Source organism: Solea solea, chromosome 6, assembly GCF_958295425.1.
Source record: "Solea solea chromosome 6, fSolSol10.1, whole genome shotgun sequence".
NCBI lineage: Eukaryota > Metazoa > Chordata > Actinopteri > Pleuronectiformes > Soleidae > Solea > Solea solea.
The window spans coordinates 9,027,514-9,045,949 of NC_081139.1; the positions used below are offsets into that span (position 1 = coordinate 9,027,514).

Below are 18,436 nucleotides of genomic sequence, written 5' to 3' on the forward strand. Positions count from 1 at the left end.
TTGCTCGCCCCACTGAATTGTAAAAAGTGGTAGCGCCCAGCGGGCGCGCGACATTACAAACTGTTTTGATTGTCGGAAGCAGGATTCGTTGAGGTGAGCAAAAGTTGTTTAGTTCTTTAACAAACACAGTAACAGCTCCTCATACGCGTATATTTTGCAGTTTGACGTACAATTTATTTAAATAACCTGACATGTCGTAGACAAATGCGGTAATTTGAACATTTACGGTGTTTACGGCCAACGTAGAGTGAGCTCAGCTAGTCGGGTTTGGTGCCTCTGTGATTAACACTGGTATTAACTATAGTTAATAAATAAACTCCCCATAGATTATGTCATCATTCAGTGTTTTTACTTTAGAAGGTTAGTAGTGCCTCTTAAACGCAATGGCCCCTACGTGTGTTAATCATTTGATATCATAGGGCATAGGAGGTTTTAGATGTTTCTCTGCTCCAACACACCTGACTCGTGGTGAGCTCATCAACAACCTCTGCAAAAAGCCTGATAACGACCCATTCGTCTCAAACAGGTGTTTCGGAGTAAGAAAAAACATGCAGGATGAAGTGGGTCCCCAGGATCAGGACTGGGACACTCTGCCATAGGAGAAACCCCTTGATATGACTTAAACGAAAAACAGAAATGTATATTAAATGTATACAAACTACATCTTTTTGACTAATTTGCACAAATAAAGATGAAATAAACTATCACAGCCAAACAGTTGTCTCACTGTGTACGCTATTTGTTTTGTAATTACTTGTGTAACATTTTGTTTTCACTGTCTAAGATTTGTGTGTGTTTTTTTTAATGAATAAATCAATCAATTGTTTTGTTTATTTTGCAGAATGGACGAGAAGATGAATGAGGAGAACACTGAGGAGGTGAAAGTGCTGGAGGCTCAGATTGAACAACTCCAGGCTGAAGTTGCACAATTACAGCATCAGCAGCAGAACAACCACAAGGACATGACATTCAACTTTAGTGGACAAATGCAGGAGGCCTTGTGAGTAGCATACTGTATTATTTACGAGTCTTTCTCTCCCCTTCTTTTGTTTTCAGTCTGCTGTATTGCTCTGCATAGTAAAACCTTCAAATTTTAACTGTCCTCTCAAAATGACTTACTTCAGACATTTTAATGCTCTCTAGTGCAGTGTTTCCCAACACTGGTCTTCAAGGAACACTGCCCTGCATGTTTTTGATGTTGCCCTGCTCCAACCCACCTGATTCAAATGGTCAGCTCGTCACCAAGCTCTGCAGAAGCCCAATAACGAGCTGTTCATCTGAATCAGCTGTGTTGGGAAACACTGCTCTAGTGCATGGAGCAAGTGCGTTCAGTGAGTGTTCAAATTATCTTTGGTGCGCTGGTCAAAGTGGATGGTTAGTTAGCCACTTAATCTGTCTGTTCTGGGAGTAAATGTGCCATCCCCCGTTTCCTTTAAAAGTCATAATGCACTTAACTACAATTTACTGAATGAAACGTAATATGAAGCAAAATCACTCGTAGACCTTTGGATATAGAGGTATGTAAGTACGTAGGAAATGTGTTGTGATATTTTGCCTTTGTCTCCACAGGTTATATTCGTGTGGACAGAGACTGGTAAGAGCGAAGGAGGAGGTTGTGTCCAGACTGGAGGAAGAGGTGAAGGAGATGGAGGAGGACCTGAAGAGACAAACACAGATGAATGGCATCAACCTCAACAGCTGCACCACAAAAACTCTGCAAAGCGGTACATGAACACTTTAGAACAACTTTCATTTTTTTTGTGACAATTTATAGATTTCTTTTTAAAAATGTTCATGTAGAAGGAAAACATTCATCATGTTTGCTGGATGTAAACATAGTAGTTGTTGGCAAGAAAATACCACAGCTATTCATTTGGTACCTCGTAATGTACTGAAACCGTTATGATGTATGTGTCTACCAGGTGACAGCCAGTTAATCCAGAAATTCTGCGTATCTGGCCACTGCTCTGAACTGAACTTCCTGGTTGAATTCCAGCTCACTGAGTTCAAGGTGAATCTAAAGTTGATTTATTATTGAAGGAGTTTGCTGAAGAGGTGGAGCACGTCACTGTCAAACCGCACTGTTCCTGTGACACACTTCGTTACCATTTCACAAATGGGTGCTGATCCTGTGTTTAGCCAATAGAGGGTGACGGAGAGCCAGCCATGTTCAGTGGTTTACTGGTTTGGTAGCTACAGCGCAGGGATGAGTTTGGCCTAAGTCACACTGATGTCTGGTCTCACTGTCTGGTCTCATGTGTCATTCAATCAGTTAAAGGTGTTTTTTTTTTATAGTCCTACTAAGTGAAAGTTAAGATTGGAAACATTTTACATGTCACCCTTAAAATGTTAATGTACAACAGTTACAATCAGAATATCTCTGGGAAGCTTTGGCCATCCTTTTTATTCTAGTCATACAATGCTATATATTAAAACATCAATAATTTGAGCAAAAAAAAAGAAATCAGCCAGGACTGTGAAGTCGAATAGAATAGAATGGAATGGAATATAGAATATATACTATATATATAGAATATAACATATAAGAGTCAACAGTGATAATAATGTTATTGTAGGGAGTTTCTGTTTTTCGTAAACCTGCCTTGTGTAGGTCCAGCAGTCTTTTGGGTTAATTCTAACTAGACTCACCACCAGCTGCTTTCATTGAATCATACCTCTATGCCTGGCTAATAAAGTGCCATCAAAATTACTTTTTTTTGCTCAAGTTTTAAAATCTGGTTGTGTAATTTGGAAAGAGTCAATTTGTAAACACACTCTCAAATCACAACCTTTATCATCGTCCGATCAGTTATGTTTTATAATGCAACTCAGCAACTTCCAGAGGCAACCCAACAACAGCCACACATCGATTGGTGTTGTAACCGGGACTTGGTTAGCATAGATAAGCAGACAGCTTCTGTTGAAAGTTAAAATACATCTCCCAGCACATACAAGATACAGTAAATTAAAATATTTCTTTTCTTTTTTCTGGATACCAATCTCCTAATGACGCAGCACTGGGTTTCTTGTCCATCCCTGCTCATCTCATTCTCTAAAACATTCCTTTTTTAGTAAAAACATTACACTTCACCACAGAGCTGCTCCTTGTTTATCTTTCAGTCAAAATCACTTAAAGCTAATAGGTTTGGTCTGTTTGTTTATTCTTAAGTTGGCCAGTGTGCTGGCTAAACCATGAGCGTTCACATACAGTACAAGCATACTGCTGAAAAATAATAGATGACAGAGATTTGTTTTGAATGACGCATAAATCAAGCTTTTTTTGCTATCAAAAAATTCCCATATTTTGGTAAATGAGCCCAAATATGAAGGTTAGGTCTGATAACAGCCAAGTACAGTGAGGTCCAAAAGTCAGAGACAACTTTTTGTTAACAGTGTTGAATATCAGTGGATCTAGTTTTTAGACTTAGTTTTGTTTGTAAATCTAGTAACTAATGCGCTTTTTCTGCAGCAGAATCAAAGATGTCAGAGGGAAATCAGTGCTCTGAATGTGGTGATGGATGCCACTGACCTGAAGAGCTTCAACGGCTTCCTCTTGGGGTAAGATTAAACGCTGTAGACTGATGTGAAGCTGATCTTCTTCCATAAAAAGCTGTTTATCATAGAGTGGGGAAAGGCACCATGATTGTTTAAATATGAACACAAAATAATGACACTTACACATAAAGGTTTGTATTGTTGATAGAACAACATCCGCATGTTGAGTCCATCTCTTTCATACTGGACATTATTCCTGTCAGTATGAGGCAGCCTGTTTAGTTGAACTCAAGTGTTTATTAAACGTCTTGTCATCCAGCTGAACCTCGTCACTCACACATCATTTTTACTGTGTTGATTTCACAAACATCTCTTGCAGCACACATGTCGACTACACAGGTGTAGCTCATTATACTCCCACAGGCTGAGTTACAATTTGGTATGCAGGATTACTGGCACACATACCTGTAAATGGAGTGAAGCAATTCACACCTGTTCTCCTGCTTTGACTGTTAAAAATAGCAGAACTGCATCTGGTCTGATGTTTAGTCACTTAAATTGAAGGCTGTGATCAGTTTTTCTACCTTCCAGGTGCTTTTTATGCTGCAGGGAAAAAAGTGCTTTAGCCACACAGCCCTGAGCCCCCAGAGTTTATGACTGTTCAAGTAACTAAGAGCAATTCTGCTTGTTGCTTAATAACCCGTAATATTTAATGTTGTCGAGAAGTTGTTGATTTTAAACCCAGATGTTTGGGTCTTTAAAATCTGAAAATACAGCCTTGATGTTGAAATAAAAGATGTTTGCATTTTGCCACTAGGGATTGGAGAAGATATGTTTTTCTTTATTATTAGTATTGTTGTGCATCATCATTAAATAAAGTTCTCACTTAATTGATATTGGTGAATTTCAATCATGGGGATAATCTTGAATGGTGAAAATCATATTATTTATTGACTTGAAAGTCTTACCAATGCATAGTACTAGTGATTTCATTTGAAGATTCATATTCCTCCATGTCTATTTGCCACTGCCACAGCTGTCACCTCCAGCAGCCTTCATCTATTTTATCAACATTGATATTTTTTTAATGACCTTAACTGACAACATACTGTTGAAGTCTACAACAATGTGTGTCAATGTAGATGGGATCACCTTATTTGCCCCTTACTTGTATAACATCAATTTGATGCATTTTCTCAGTTGTAAATATGTTGTATGTTTTATGTTGTGTGTGTGCCCAGGTGCATATTCTTTCCTTGTAAACCCAGTTTGGCAGAAAGTGTATGCTCTGTCAATGGTCCACAATAGCAGAGCAGAAGTCTGATTTGCTCTATATCTGAGGCCAAACCACATCTGGATTGTATGGTCCAGTCAGCAGAATCTGGCAAGTAACAGACGGAAAAATACTGAAGATAATGATTCTGACACACTGCTGCATTCTCCCTCTCTCTCGTTGTGTGTGTATGTGCTTGTGTTTTTGAGAAAGAGAGAAAGATGGAGAGTGAATTACAGTCAAACAGTTAATATCGGACTGAATCTATCTAAAGTTGAGCTGCTCAAAACTGTAGAACAATGGCAATTATTTTATGTAGGAGACATTTTCTCTGTGCTCCTGTCTTTCTGAAGTAGTTTGAGTAGTTTGTGTAATGAAAACATGTTAGTTCAGCATCAGGCCTCTAGTCAATGTTTTATAGGAAACATCGGGCCAGAGAACTGAAATGTGGACAGACTGGACACAGACTTTGGCTGTGTTTGCCGTCAGTCAGACTCGCTGTAGTTACAAAATCCAAGAAACAACATACTTGAATCCTTAAAAGGTGCTTTATTGCAAGACCAATATCTGAGACCTTGTTGGGCGCAAACTTAACAGTTGTCATAAGCCAGGCGTACTTTTAGGAGTGAGCCGATCTCATACGTTGTATTGTTTTTGGTCAAAATCACTGGATTTGATATTGAACAAGAGATAAAGTAAAATCAGATAAGATCCGTAAACCTTATATATCATGTAAATGCTTCACTAAGCACAGGCTCTAAAGATATGTGCGCCATGGTTGTGTGAGGGCGGCACAGGTTTACCACGCAGGTGGTCACAAGCATCAGCACAAATGTGGCTTTGTTGTTTTGTTAAAAAGATTTAATTTGATTTAAGATTTAAAAAATGTATTACTCTATTGGACTAATTAATATTCATATCAGTTGATACTCAAGGTTGTGATGGGTGCTGTCATGAGTATGGAAATAGCCGGAGCGGACATTATTCCAGACCTGCAGCATTTCAACATCTTCAACTTTCTGATAAACTAGCACTTGCACACCTCAATTAAAGCATTTAAATCCAACAAGATGTTTAAGTTAATTAGTGTTCGAGTCTGTAATGACACTGAAGTTAGCATCCAGATTTGCAGCTTCCCACTCGGCAGTTAAAGGGAAATTAAAGGGGAAGCGTAACTAACGATGATTGTGCCCCTAATTTTGTGATATGAATAGTTTTATAAATGTCATATTGTGTAACACAATACAGTAAGGCTTTGCTTTGTAGTCCAACACACTTTCACACTAACTTCAAAGTTGTAAATCAGTTCCTGATATGAATTCATCCCTCCAGCAACAAACGTTGCCTGCGGGTCCCCATCACTCTGTCTTTGACGCAAGCTTTCAGTGTGTTCTTTGAGTCTGCTGTCCCTCGGGATCTTTGGTGATCCAGTAGAACGGTCTCCCATTGGCTTGTCCACCGACATTGGCTGTTTCTGCATCCTGGCACACAACAGCTATCTGTCATCTTCACTTTTTATGAAAACTGTCGGCAGAAATAATTATGCAGAAATAATTATAAAGGAATAACTGGAGTTGAACTGGCAGCAGTGGGCCATAGAATAGCACTTTATGAAGATGATATTTTACTTTAGTAATCATCTCAATTATAAAAGAATTTCTCAAAAATGTTGGGTTACAAAATAAATTTTGAGAAATCTGGAGCTCTTCCCTTAGGAATCTTTCATCAGCCTTCTGATTTCCCCTTCAAGTGGTCACCATCTGGGTTTACTTACCTTGGAGTTAGAGAATCTGCAAATCCTAATCAACTTTATAAACAAAATTTTATAAATGATGCTGTAGGAATTAAAACAGATTTGAACAGCTTGATGGACTTACTCTTATCCTGGATGGGCAGAGTAAGTTTGATAAAGATGAATATATTACCAAGGCTCCTTTTATACAATGAAAATGATCCCTCTTGCAAAGCAAATCACAATTTATGATATTGAAAAATCTATTTCTAGATATGAATGGTATGGACAGAAACCAAGAGTGAAAATGAAAACATTGCAGTTACAGTACTTATAGGCAAAGGGGGAATAGCCCTGCCAGACCTTATGTAATGTTCAACTCTCTACAGATGTTAGTTGTATTGGCCATGAGAATCTCTCATAAGCCCTACAGCCAATAATTAATCATTTCTTCCTACCAGGGCAGAGAAAATGTGTTTGTGAAAAGTGGTTTGAAAAAAGTGTTGATGCAATAGTAGATTTGTTTGAAGCAGAGGCAATTATGTCCTCTCAGTAGCTCCAGGGCAAATTTTGAATTTGTTCCACATTTTCTTTTTCATAGTCACCCATTGGGAATTTAATATTCATTCACAAAATAAAAAAGTAAAAAATCTCAGGAGCACTCTTGATAGCTTCTTACTTCAAAAAGTTTGTCAGAAGCGTCAGTATATTAATAACTACAGACCAAACATATCTCCACTGTGCAAAAAATGTCAGAAGACATATTTTCATTTAATATGGCAGTGGCCGTTGAGTGCACATTTTTGGAAAAGTGTTGAAAAAGAACTCTGTAAATCCTGCATTTGAACCTGCATTGTTTCTGTTGTGATTTATACCGGAAGGTTGTGATATCAATCCCTTAAAGTATACTCTCTCAATGAAACTGCTTCTGCTTACTGACATATTTTCTCGTATATACATTATGCTACTGGTTATATACTCTATGTCTATGGATGGTAAAATGCCAAAATGGCATTGCTTTGGTTTTTGGGATTGTGTGACATCAGCTATATGAGCTCTGTTATACTTTATTGTGCATTTTTTCACAATCTTGACTTTTCACACAAAAGGTTGTTGTCCAAAATCTGACTTTTTACAATTTAAGAATCATGGTTACATGTGCATTTTAGTTTAATGTCTCCTTTTTACACAATTGTTTATTACCAGAACAGTTAAACTCTTGTGGTCCATCAACGCAAACGCAAAGTGGTTGTGACTCGGAAATATATGAATTGAATGAAGTGCATTGTTTGGGATGGGTTTCAAGAACTAAAGGCAGAATGAATTATGTCACGCTGTTTTATCTTATGTGGGGAGTCAAACCAGTTTTGACTTCCATCCTGCTGTTGATGAAGTAATGACCCCAGGCAGTTTGATAACAGTTTGTGTTAACCTGGTCCAAGCTGGGCTGGTGGTGGGACAGCAGCAGGACATATCAGTCAGGTCTGTTGTAAAAGTTAAGTTTACGTGTGGAGGATTTGGACACAGCTGTACAGGTTGTTTTGAATGGACTTTCAGCAATATAGACTTAGACTTCCTTGATTGTCATTGCACAAGAAAACACAACAGTGAATCTGGCCACGAAATTTCGTTGCTTGGCAACCGGAAAAACACAGCATTGAATTCTGAGGTAGTAACTTGTTAGTTAGAACTGTAAACTATAACTAAAGAAAAAAAAAGTGTATATGTATTTAAATATATATAAATAATATAAAATTAGTGCAATACAATATCAATACAGTTTGACCTAACCAAATTAAGGTGTCAGCTGACTGTAAGGAAACATCTTCTGGGGTGCATGAACATTTAATGTAAATATTATTTAAAAAAAAAAAATAATTACATGATTGAATTCACAAATCTCAAAACAGCTGTGTTGGTTAAAAACTAGCAAAAATAGTGTGCTTTGCACTGTTTTACTTGGGGTTTAACATTAAGCCTTAAGTGTTCCTTTTATGATTCGATCTTCCATTGTTTTTGGTGAAAATAAATTATATAGCTTCTTTCTAATGAGCAACGTAACGCCCTAAACATTTCCTCCTCTGAGACACTACTTTATAAGGTTTTTGCATTGCATTTGATCCTACGCTGTCTTTATATATCATCATCCTGCATCATTCTCTCCCTCTCTCTCCCATTCTATGGGAGGGTGCTGCCATGTTTCCATCAGCTCCGTTTGAAATTATAGTTGTCTGGAAATTTCACCCGACTGCCGTCTAGCCCTGGGCCCCCATGGAAAACTCTGGAAAGCCTTTAACAGAATGTCTAAGGTTCACACAGAGTGATTCAGACCAAAACAGAGAGTTTTTGCTTTTAACATTGTGATATACATCACAATATGTACAGCAATTGTACATTTTGATGTACAGTTCTGTGCAAAAGTCTCTTTTAATGTGATCATCAGCATTTGGATTGGAATGATACGACTGAAAGTTAGTCCTATATATTAGCAATTTTACAGCAGATATTTGTCAACATGAAATAGTAGGACAAACACCGGTTTCACCAAAACCATTAATTATGGTTCCACTCCAGTTCTAAGAGAGCCAGGGTGTGTCTATTATTTTTTTTTTTTATTATTATTATTATTATTATTTTTTTTTAAACAAACAGTGAATGTTGTAGTTACACATATGGAATATGCCCTTAGTAACCTACCAGGGCATATAAAAGCAGTCTTAATTTTGTGTCATTTCAGTGTAGAGGAGCACAACAACCTTCTGCTGTTCTTCAGGACTTTAAGGACTCTCTCTGACAGATGTGATGACAGGTCCAGAACTTTCCAGCACTTCCAGGTAAGTAAGCAAAACTGGCAGCTTCACCGTACCATACCTGCTTGCTGTGGTGTAAAACCATTTGTGTTTTGCTGTCACATGGCACAATGGATGTGACTGCTGCTGGGTTATGATCAATCTTCAACTGCTTTAGCGGGAAGGTCAGATGATCCATCAGTCATTGTGAGGGGAGATGGATTTTAAGGAATCTTCAAATTGGAATTCATCATTAATCTTTGCTGAAGAGTTTCACCATCTTGTCTAAGTAGAGTGCAGAGGGTCAACCTTGAGGGTCTGTGATCATTAAATGGCTTCAGGTTTTATATTTCAGCAGCATTCTGACAGTGGCTTTGCTTTCATGTGGCTTTACCACCTCTGTTTCATTAAATTGTTGTCACAGACAACAAGCTTGCACTAAAAGCACATTATTCTGTGTATATTGATTCATTAGAACCTCATTTTCAGTCACTGCTATTTTCAAAGACAAGAATATTTAACTAAAGCCTTAAAAGTGGGAAAATAAGGAGAGAGAAATCGGAACCTTGATTGTTGGGTGATGGATGTTGATTTCATTAGATGGCTATTGTTTATACTCAAGATGCAGAATTAAGCAATAGTGTGGATAAACACCACTGTGGTGGTACATTTTCATTGAGCCTCCTCCAGATAATTTTGAAAGAAGCATATTCAAAATTGAAAGAGTATTTACCCCTTAGTTTTTTAATGAATGGAATGTAATATTAACTCAAGATTATTGTGGCAATGACACAAGCGAGCATGGGGCAAATAAATTCATGATTATTGATTTCTCTGCTTTGTTTCACAATCATTCTAGAGAGAAATACAATGTAAAATATGATCCCCACTCTTTGTAGTAAATATCAGCATGGGACTTAATTGAAGTGGGAGCACTAAAATGTCATAGTAAATCAAACTGCAAAGGCAATGTGGAACTTATTCTCCTGTTTACTCAGAGAATGTTGCCAAGTTGGCTGGACTGAATGGGATTAACCCACATTTTCCAAACTGGCCTGTGTGCTCTAAACACATATTTTTGCCTTACTTGCATTTTCTTGAATGTTATTATGGAAAATTCCTTTTGTAACTGTTCAGCTAATGTAGACAGTGTTTGTATGCTGATCCCAACTCTTCAATGACACACTGACATGAACATGTACTTAGAATAATAAACAAAAATATAAAACAAAAAGTTCATTTGTGGGCCAGGCCAGGAATTTAAACGTTTTTGTTGGTGGTAAACCTCAGTCACTGCAGGATGACGGATGATTAGCCTACATACCAGTTACAAACCACAGACATTTAGAATTATGTGGCCTGATTTACATTTCTATATGAAATATTACTTTTAAAGATTTCCACACAGACACACATATATGTAGTCAGAATGGTGTAATGCATTATTTGTTTGAATAGTGGGGCATTGACTATGCTGGTAGCTCTAATGAGTCTCAATTTTTTAATTACTTTATACATCATGTGTTTTTGAATTTCTGCATCTCGCTTTTTCGTCGTCAACATACTGTAATTGTTCATTTAGACACAGTTTTTTAGTGGATATTGTAGCATGAATGCCGTGTTTCTTCTTCTCCAGCTAGCTTACGTGAATCCTTTCAAAAATAAAAATTGCTCAATGCTGTTTAAATTACGGTAACGTCAGTTTTCATGTGCTTCTGAATAATACAAATCTACTACTACTGCAGCACAGTTGTTCTCCATTTATTTTATATATACACAGGTGAATTCCTTATATAGCCTAAGTATAAATCATAACCCTGGTCCACTCATTTGCCAAAGATATCCAGAGTGGGAAAGCCATTACCTCCACTAAAACCTCCAATAAAACTTTCATTCTTTTTTCCTTTTTTGCTATTGTACCTTTGCTTTATTTATAATATTAAACACTTATGCATGAAACAGACTCCAACAATGATTCTAAACGCATTTTGTAAGAAAAAGGTGTATCTTTTATTAAAATACCTTAAAAACATAGCCATATAACATACATTTGTACATCACATCTTATTCACATCAGTAATATTTTTTATTAAAGTATAAAGTATTTTTTAAGTGTTTTAATTGGAGGAGAAGGGTTATAGGGACACAAGACAGACAATTAAATAAGAGAGGAGTTATTTCACATTACTATAGTTCAGAGATACATTGCTCCCCAGCACACGTCAAACATTGTCTTAAAATTAAAAAGAGCAAAGTGAAGGTAAGTTGCAAAATACTTGAGGAAGTCCGCAGCTGGACATGTTTATATGACTGTTGCCCTTATCGAAGGCGCTAGTAATGGCACGATTTAAAGTAAAATTAATTCAAACAATTGTAGAGCGCAGCCCTAACTGTCATATTTGTTTCTATAATTTTTTCCTTACACAACACTTTATAATAGACAGTTCAAGACAATCTGTTATTTGTCAGCTGCATGGGTCATCTGGGATCAATAATCTGACAAGAAAGGAATCTCAAAGCAACAAAAGATTTATGTAATGAGAAATGTTAACCAAGCTCACAGGCTGTTTTTCTTTAAGTACTATCTGAAAAACGTTTCCACTCGTAAGACAAGGCTCAGTTAAAGAAAACAAGACACAAAATTAACATGCAGGTGTCAAGCATTCCTTTTTGCTTTTGCAGGGAGGTACATCATTTAAAAACATTTTTTGTCTCAGGTCCAACCAAAAACATCTATAAATCTGAAATGTTGCTGTGTATGTCAGTGAGCCTAGTTGTCACAAACTCACTTTCTATTTTTTGTTGCAGCATTAATGCACTAATTAAGATGGGTCCTTTTTGGGCTTCATTTGGACATATTTAGTGGGTGTAATACTCAACTTGTAGTTATTCATTGCAACAAAACTGATCTATCTTAAATTCATTTCACAGATTAAAAAAAGCAAGCAAACTTTTTGTGTTTTGAGCTAAAAGGTAGAAGTAGTTCAAGCAAGTCTGTTGACTTGTGGCTGCAGGAATGTATTTGTTCAGTGTAACAAGTAGTTTGTGTAGTTTCATTAATCCAAGTAGTACAACATCAGGTTAAAATTAAACAATTATTACTGTTGCTTCCCCATGCTTTAACATCAGAGTCACCCTAGAAGGTACCTCTTCTGTGGTGATTTCTGAACAGGTACTGTTACCTAACTTGTGAATGCTTCAGTATGCTTCAAGTGCTATGTATGCTTCAAGTGCATGTCACATTTGTTAACAGCGTCTGCGTGCTGCCTCTTTGTAAATTGTCCTAAACTGACAAGTCCTCTTTTTGCAGTGATTAGCCAGGAATGTCAAAGGTGTGTGCTGTGCAAGGATGGGGAGGCTGGTTTTCATTTTTTTACAATTATATCACTTTTTAAAGATCATTTTAAGAAAGGACTGTCAGGGACTGTGTGCCATCATGGCCATGTGTTCTTGGAGAGAGCTTAGGAAGCCAAGAGGCAGGCTTTTCATGTTTTCACTTTACCTTTCAGTTGTGACATTTATAACTAGCAGATACACTGACTTCACATATGGTTTTACACCAAATATTGTGACTTTTGTGTAGCTCCTACAGACTCCTTAGCAGACAAAATCCAGAGGTAAGAATTTTGTTCAATTCTGCACTATCAGTGCTTTCATTTCGACCTGACAATATTATAAGCTGTTTGTAGGTTTGCTGAAGTATGTCATTGATACAAGGTCACTAGTGCCCCAAAATCCAGAACATCACAGTATCCCCTTCCCATACATTGTGGGAAAACTGCTCCGTCAATGGGGCTACAGTAGAATTTATGCCTTCTCAGCGGTACCGTCCAACAGGCAGTACCTTCATACAGACAAAGCTGTCAGGGTACTTGGATAAAACCACAGGGTTGCCGTCCATACGGACCTCGCTGAGGCTCATTCGTAGATAGTAGGTGTCATTAGACCCGCAGAAGGTGTCTTTGTTGACCTCAGTAATGTTGTTGTTCTGGAGGAAATAAAATCAGTGTTGAGATTGAGAATACATTTTAGCAGGTAGAGTCACAATGTTCAACATCAAGTTTAAAAAAAAAAATGTTGATGTTAAATTCAAGCAATATTAAGGAATGTATTTGGAAATCACTTTATTTGTATATTTTAAGACACAAACCTGTATATGTAAGATGCGAACACTGTCTGGGATGTAAGGAACCGCTTGCAGCTGGTTGTCGGCCATGAACAGGTTGACCAACTTGGTCATTTTCTGTAAGAAACAAAGTGATTTGCAGCAGATAAAGGATTTTAAAGGGAACGTTGCAAATATACTGTTGGTCTTTCTATCAACCACAAACTTTGTTTAAAATATGAACTTCTTTGTGCTGGCAGAGCATAATTTTGGCCGCCTTGTCAGTTAAAAAATGTACTGGCCTAGACTTTGGCACATTTTCTCCCTGTTGTCTTCTTTTTATTTCTGGTCAAAGCCTGGGGGTGGGAACTGTGCAGCTGTGTACCTTGAAAATATTAGCTTTGACACCCTTGGTTTTGAGGAGATTGTGGTTGACGTTGAAGGATTTGAGTTTTGCTGGGAGCATTGGAAGTTTGACCAGTCTGTTATCAGCCAGAGACAATTCCTCCAGCATGGTTAGCTTAGAAAATGCTCCATCTTCAATCTCTGAAATCAGGTTGCCCGTCAAATCGATCCTCTTTAGAGTCACTGTTGGCAGATGGAAAAAAGCAGCTATTAAATTCAATTTAGATTTATTTGCATGTCTCAATTTATTTTCTTGTAGTGCTGCCACATTTATGTTGCCTTGAATATTAGTATCCTGCATTTGTGTAATTTAAGCAGTTTAAACTTCCTTTGCTTGGGTCACTAATCTCAGCACCTGTAGGTTTGATCATTCTGTGATCTTTTTTCCCTATTGTACAAACAAAACATAAACTCAGTACCCAGCTGAACTCTTGCCTTGCTAAATCAATATCTTATAGCCACTATCTTATAGCTGGGGCATCCCTAAATATTTATGTAGTTTCACAACAGGTTTGTGACCTACTTTTGTTTCAAAGTAACCCAGTAAACATTTTGTAAAATTCTGAATTCAGTCTTTCAATAGCTTCCATGTCATTTACACACTTACTCTAAAATCCAAATGTTTTTTAATAGTTCACATGTATTATTGTTACACTAGATGAACATGACATAACATACCTCCCATGTCATGTGACCAACATTCTTACCAATTTCAGCAAAGTCTTTGCTACTGATCTTTTTGATCTTGTTGAAGCGAGCATACAGGTAGGCCGTCTCTTTAGGCAGTGTGGGAACTGCAGTCATGTCTGGACTGACCTCCTCACAGTACACTGAGCCAGTAAGACACACACACAGCAGGCAGGTTGGCAGTTCTGAAACACACACACAACAAGCCTTCCTTAGCACAACCTGCCACAGTCTTACCTATATATGTAAAAAAGAAGCTGCTTATACTGTCTTTACTACAGTCACAGACCTGTTCTTTTACAACTAACAAATAATTTCTCAAAAATGTTTTCTATTGATTGGTGACCTAGGTGATTCAGCAACTCCAATCAGACTTGTTACACAACCAAAAAAACAAAATACACACTTCTTCCAGTTTAGTTTGAAAGAATATTGTATATGGAATAATAATATTTATGATTGAATATTGTGCTACAAATGTACAACTTTAGTGATTAGCGGTCATCCTGCAGAGTTGTATTACTTCAAATGTTAAATTCTGTCACTATCTTTGTGCAGGAGTCATTCTGAATTCACCCCTATTTATTCAGAATGCAGCACTTAAAATAATCGGTGGCACTAAAAAGAGAGACTGATCTCCCTTGTACTTTACTGTTAACTGGTGAAGTATTGAATTGATTTTGTTTTCACTGCATTGTATAAACTGGCAGCAGCTTTGCTTTTACTTTTTGCTCTCTTGATTCAAAATGGGAGTATTGAATGTAAAAAATGTCAATACATTCTTAAAGGTCATTCTTTTACCTGAAGCATCTGGCCCCTCTGGGATTGGACTGTCGTCAGGTTCGTCGGCAGGAGGCAGGGCCTTCTATAGGAGAAAACATGATGTTTTCATGTAGTGCAATTTTTTTACACATAGTATTGATACTGTACATAGTTTTGATAAAGATTAAACTCACATAAATATCTGTGCTGAATTCTTCAGTCTGGGGTAAGTAACACTAACAATAAACCAAGAACCTTTTATCTATCTAATTCATGTACACTAAATTAATTGTAGCTCAGTCTCTCACCTCTGCTCACGGTTTCTTCCTGCACACACAGTGGAGCAGAGGGAAGGAGATTTGATAGCTCATTATTTTGAATACAATAAAGCTTTCCAAACGTTTCCAAGGGTTATAAATTCCTCTCAAACCAAAGATGGATCGAGTCAACTTCAGATAATGAAAATCAGGCCAAAATAGCAATGCTTTATTTTTTATTTTCTTTAAATGAATGCAACCTGTTGAGATTTGCAAGAATGCTGGCAGCTGTTCTGCTGATTGCTGGTAAGCTATTATTGGCCAGAGAACTAGGAGCTCATACAATCTTGGACTGTTCAAATCGTTAAATGTAGACACCAGGCAACATATCAGGTGGCTGGTCCCTTTGCTGGCTGTATTCATAAAAAGTAAAGATGGTGGATAGCTGTTGTTCCCCAGGACGCCAAAACACTCAGGGCCAAGCTAAGAAGAGTACATTTTACTGGATCCACAAAGATCCAAATAGACAGCAGAGGTGCATCACTGCCAAAAAAGGTGTGCAAAGCAAGCATAGAACGGAGTATTCAACAAGCCTTGTAATAAGTCAGGGTGGCTAACATGTTGTGTTGTGCAGGGAATAATAGGAGTGGCTATCTTCCCTATTATTTCTGTGTCTGAATAGTCAAGATTATTTCTATTTAATTGGAAAAATAACTGATTAATAATAATTGTTAGGGATGCACCGAAATGAAAATTGTTGGTCGAAACAAAAAATCAGGAAACACTTAGCCGAAAACTGAAACACTAAAAGAAATTATTATGCCAATTCTGTACCATTGTTTTTTTTTTTTAAATCTAATTTTGTTGTTATGGCTGGGACTGTGTGTACTTACCTCACTAAAGTCAAGGTATTGCAATTGTATAGATTAATATTCATGCTTCAAAGAATAAATCAATTAAAAAACTATGAAAATATTTAGGAGGATCTCATCAAACATATCATGAGGGTGCATGCCCCCCATCTGGTGCAGACAGACAAGCTTTTTTCTGTACACCGCTCCTGCACTGTGTGCTTCTCCGTCTCCTAGTGGGCTCTCTGTATCCAGTGCAGCCTGGATCATTTCTCTACACGCTGCTTTATCCCCACATCCAAGTAATGATCTTTATGACAAGGATCGAGTACAGTCGCGATGATATGCAGGGGATCCGAGTAGATCTTAGTAAAATGTCAGACTCTTAAGAGTGTACTTTTCATTGTTTTCACTCCGTGGTCCGTTTAGACGCTTTAGTGCTGCTATTAAGGGAATAACATCTGCCACAGATGCATCAGATTAGCTGGTGTCTTTAATTAACTGCTCAAAGGGGGCGAGAAGATAGAGAATGTTCTCTGGTGTGAAGTGAATGTCACAGGGATTTTATAATCTGTGTTGTATGCAGCCAAGTTTCGCTTTTGCCCAAAGCATTTTTAATTTTCAGCATTTAATAGGTGCTGTTCCACCGCGTACTCTCATCTTGTTGGAATCGTTTTATTGGTGTTCCAAACTGATCTTGAACAGACTCTAAGCGGAAATAGACAGGCGTGTGCTGGCTGCAGTTTTTTCATGCGTCATCACAACATCCTGTTTCGGTCGTGTTGTTTCAGTGTTAAAAGTCTTGTTTATGTTTTGTTGGCCGAAGTTTCCGTGTATCTCTAATAATTGTTAGCTGCAGCCCTAATTGGCTTTTATTGTGATGTATTGGCATTCTCCGGAGTTTGATGAGAGATCAGAAAGTTTAAGATGTCAGGATACTGTAGTTCTGGAATAACTTTTTCTCTAGCTGTTTCTATTCCTGTGAAAAGCACTGTGAAGGCATTTTAAGAGTCAGGTTCTGCTATACCTTGCTTGATCTTGATCTGAAGTGAGCAGTGAACTCTGATGGTTTGAAACCTCACTGGTGCCATTCATTTTTGCAGTTTTTTTGCAGGTTCTTCCTGCCAATATGCCACTGTAAACAAGTCATGTGATGTCCATTGCATTATAGGGGTCAAATCAAGATGTCACCAAGTGAGAGGCAGGGTACACCCTATAGCGCATTTCCACCGGCTCTACTCGCCTCGCCTCGGCACGACACGGCACAATTAGGTTGCATCTCCACTAAAAAAAAGTACCTACTTAACGTGGGCGGAGTCATCACTGCACGGCTGAGTGAAACTGCGGTGACTTGTTTTATGCGGTGACTTCGTTTTTACACCACACTTCTGTAGTTGTTTTAGATTAATCCACGTTTTTATGATTGTTAAGTAGTTAATTTATCTACAATTCGGCACTGTTCGGCTTGATTTCTGTCCACACGTCTCCGGAGTACAGCCTCCTACTCCACAGACTGCAGCGGTCTGTGGCTCACGATCAGTGGCGCTGTCCCTAAATACACCACTCCACTTTAAAAGACTCCTGTTAAATATAGAGGTTTCCCTGGTAGTTGATGGAGATTAACCCACGTTGTTAGGATTGTTAAGTAGTTTTAAGTGATCTACAGTTCGGCGCTGTTCGGCTTGATTTTTTTATGTGGGACGTCTCTTCCTGTGACGGGACTCTGGCCAGTCAGCGGCCGGCACTCTGACCAATCATCGCATAGTACCTACTTAAGCACGCTTGGAACCTCACCAGAGTAGGTACTAAAAAATAGTACCTGGTACCAGGTACTAGGCTAGTGGAAACGCTACTTAAACCGTGCCGTGGCGAGGCGAGTAGAGCCGGTGGAAATGCGCCAATAGAAAGTTTGCCGGCCCTTTCAAGTCAAACAACCATTTATGGTCTTCCTCTCAGCGAAGGACGTTTTACAGTGTCCAGTAACCCCAATCTGTCTGCCTTTGGTAGGGATAGAGGCTGAAGTACCCACAGTAAACCCACACAGACTTATAGATTTGACAACAATGGAGGACATCAGCAG

The 18,436-nt window shown here is 38.0% G+C and overlaps 2 protein-coding genes across 3 annotated transcripts in view; one reads left to right on the top strand and one right to left on the bottom strand.

Annotated features, from left to right (window-relative positions):
- Positions 1 to 5: 5 nt before the first annotated feature.
- cenpp (centromere protein P) overlaps positions 6 to 18,436 on the top strand; it is a 69,161-nt gene continuing 50,730 nt past the window's right edge. The window contains exons 1-6 of one of the 2 annotated variants that reach the window (XM_058631434.1): positions 6 to 93; positions 842 to 1,000; positions 1,570 to 1,724; positions 1,923 to 2,011; positions 3,470 to 3,558; positions 9,238 to 9,334. In XM_058631434.1, coding sequence (XP_058487417.1) covers positions 843 to 1,000; positions 1,570 to 1,724; positions 1,923 to 2,011; positions 3,470 to 3,558; positions 9,238 to 9,334 — 588 coding nt within the window. In that variant the 5' untranslated portion in view covers positions 6 to 93; position 842. The remainder of the gene's footprint in view (positions 94 to 841; positions 1,001 to 1,569; positions 1,725 to 1,922; positions 2,012 to 3,469; positions 3,559 to 9,237; positions 9,335 to 18,436) is intronic. The other variant, XM_058631435.1, reaches the window with a different exon arrangement.
- ogna (osteoglycin, paralog a) overlaps positions 11,276 to 18,436 on the bottom strand; it is a 10,194-nt gene continuing 3,033 nt past the window's right edge. Inside the window, exons 2-6 of the mRNA XM_058631436.1 lie at positions 15,288 to 15,351; positions 14,507 to 14,671; positions 13,780 to 13,982; positions 13,440 to 13,532; positions 11,276 to 13,277 (exon numbers count right to left, since the gene is read on the bottom strand). Coding sequence (XP_058487419.1) covers positions 13,107 to 13,277; positions 13,440 to 13,532; positions 13,780 to 13,982; positions 14,507 to 14,671; positions 15,288 to 15,351 — 696 coding nt within the window. The 3' untranslated portion in view covers positions 11,276 to 13,106. The remainder of the gene's footprint in view (positions 13,278 to 13,439; positions 13,533 to 13,779; positions 13,983 to 14,506; positions 14,672 to 15,287; positions 15,352 to 18,436) is intronic.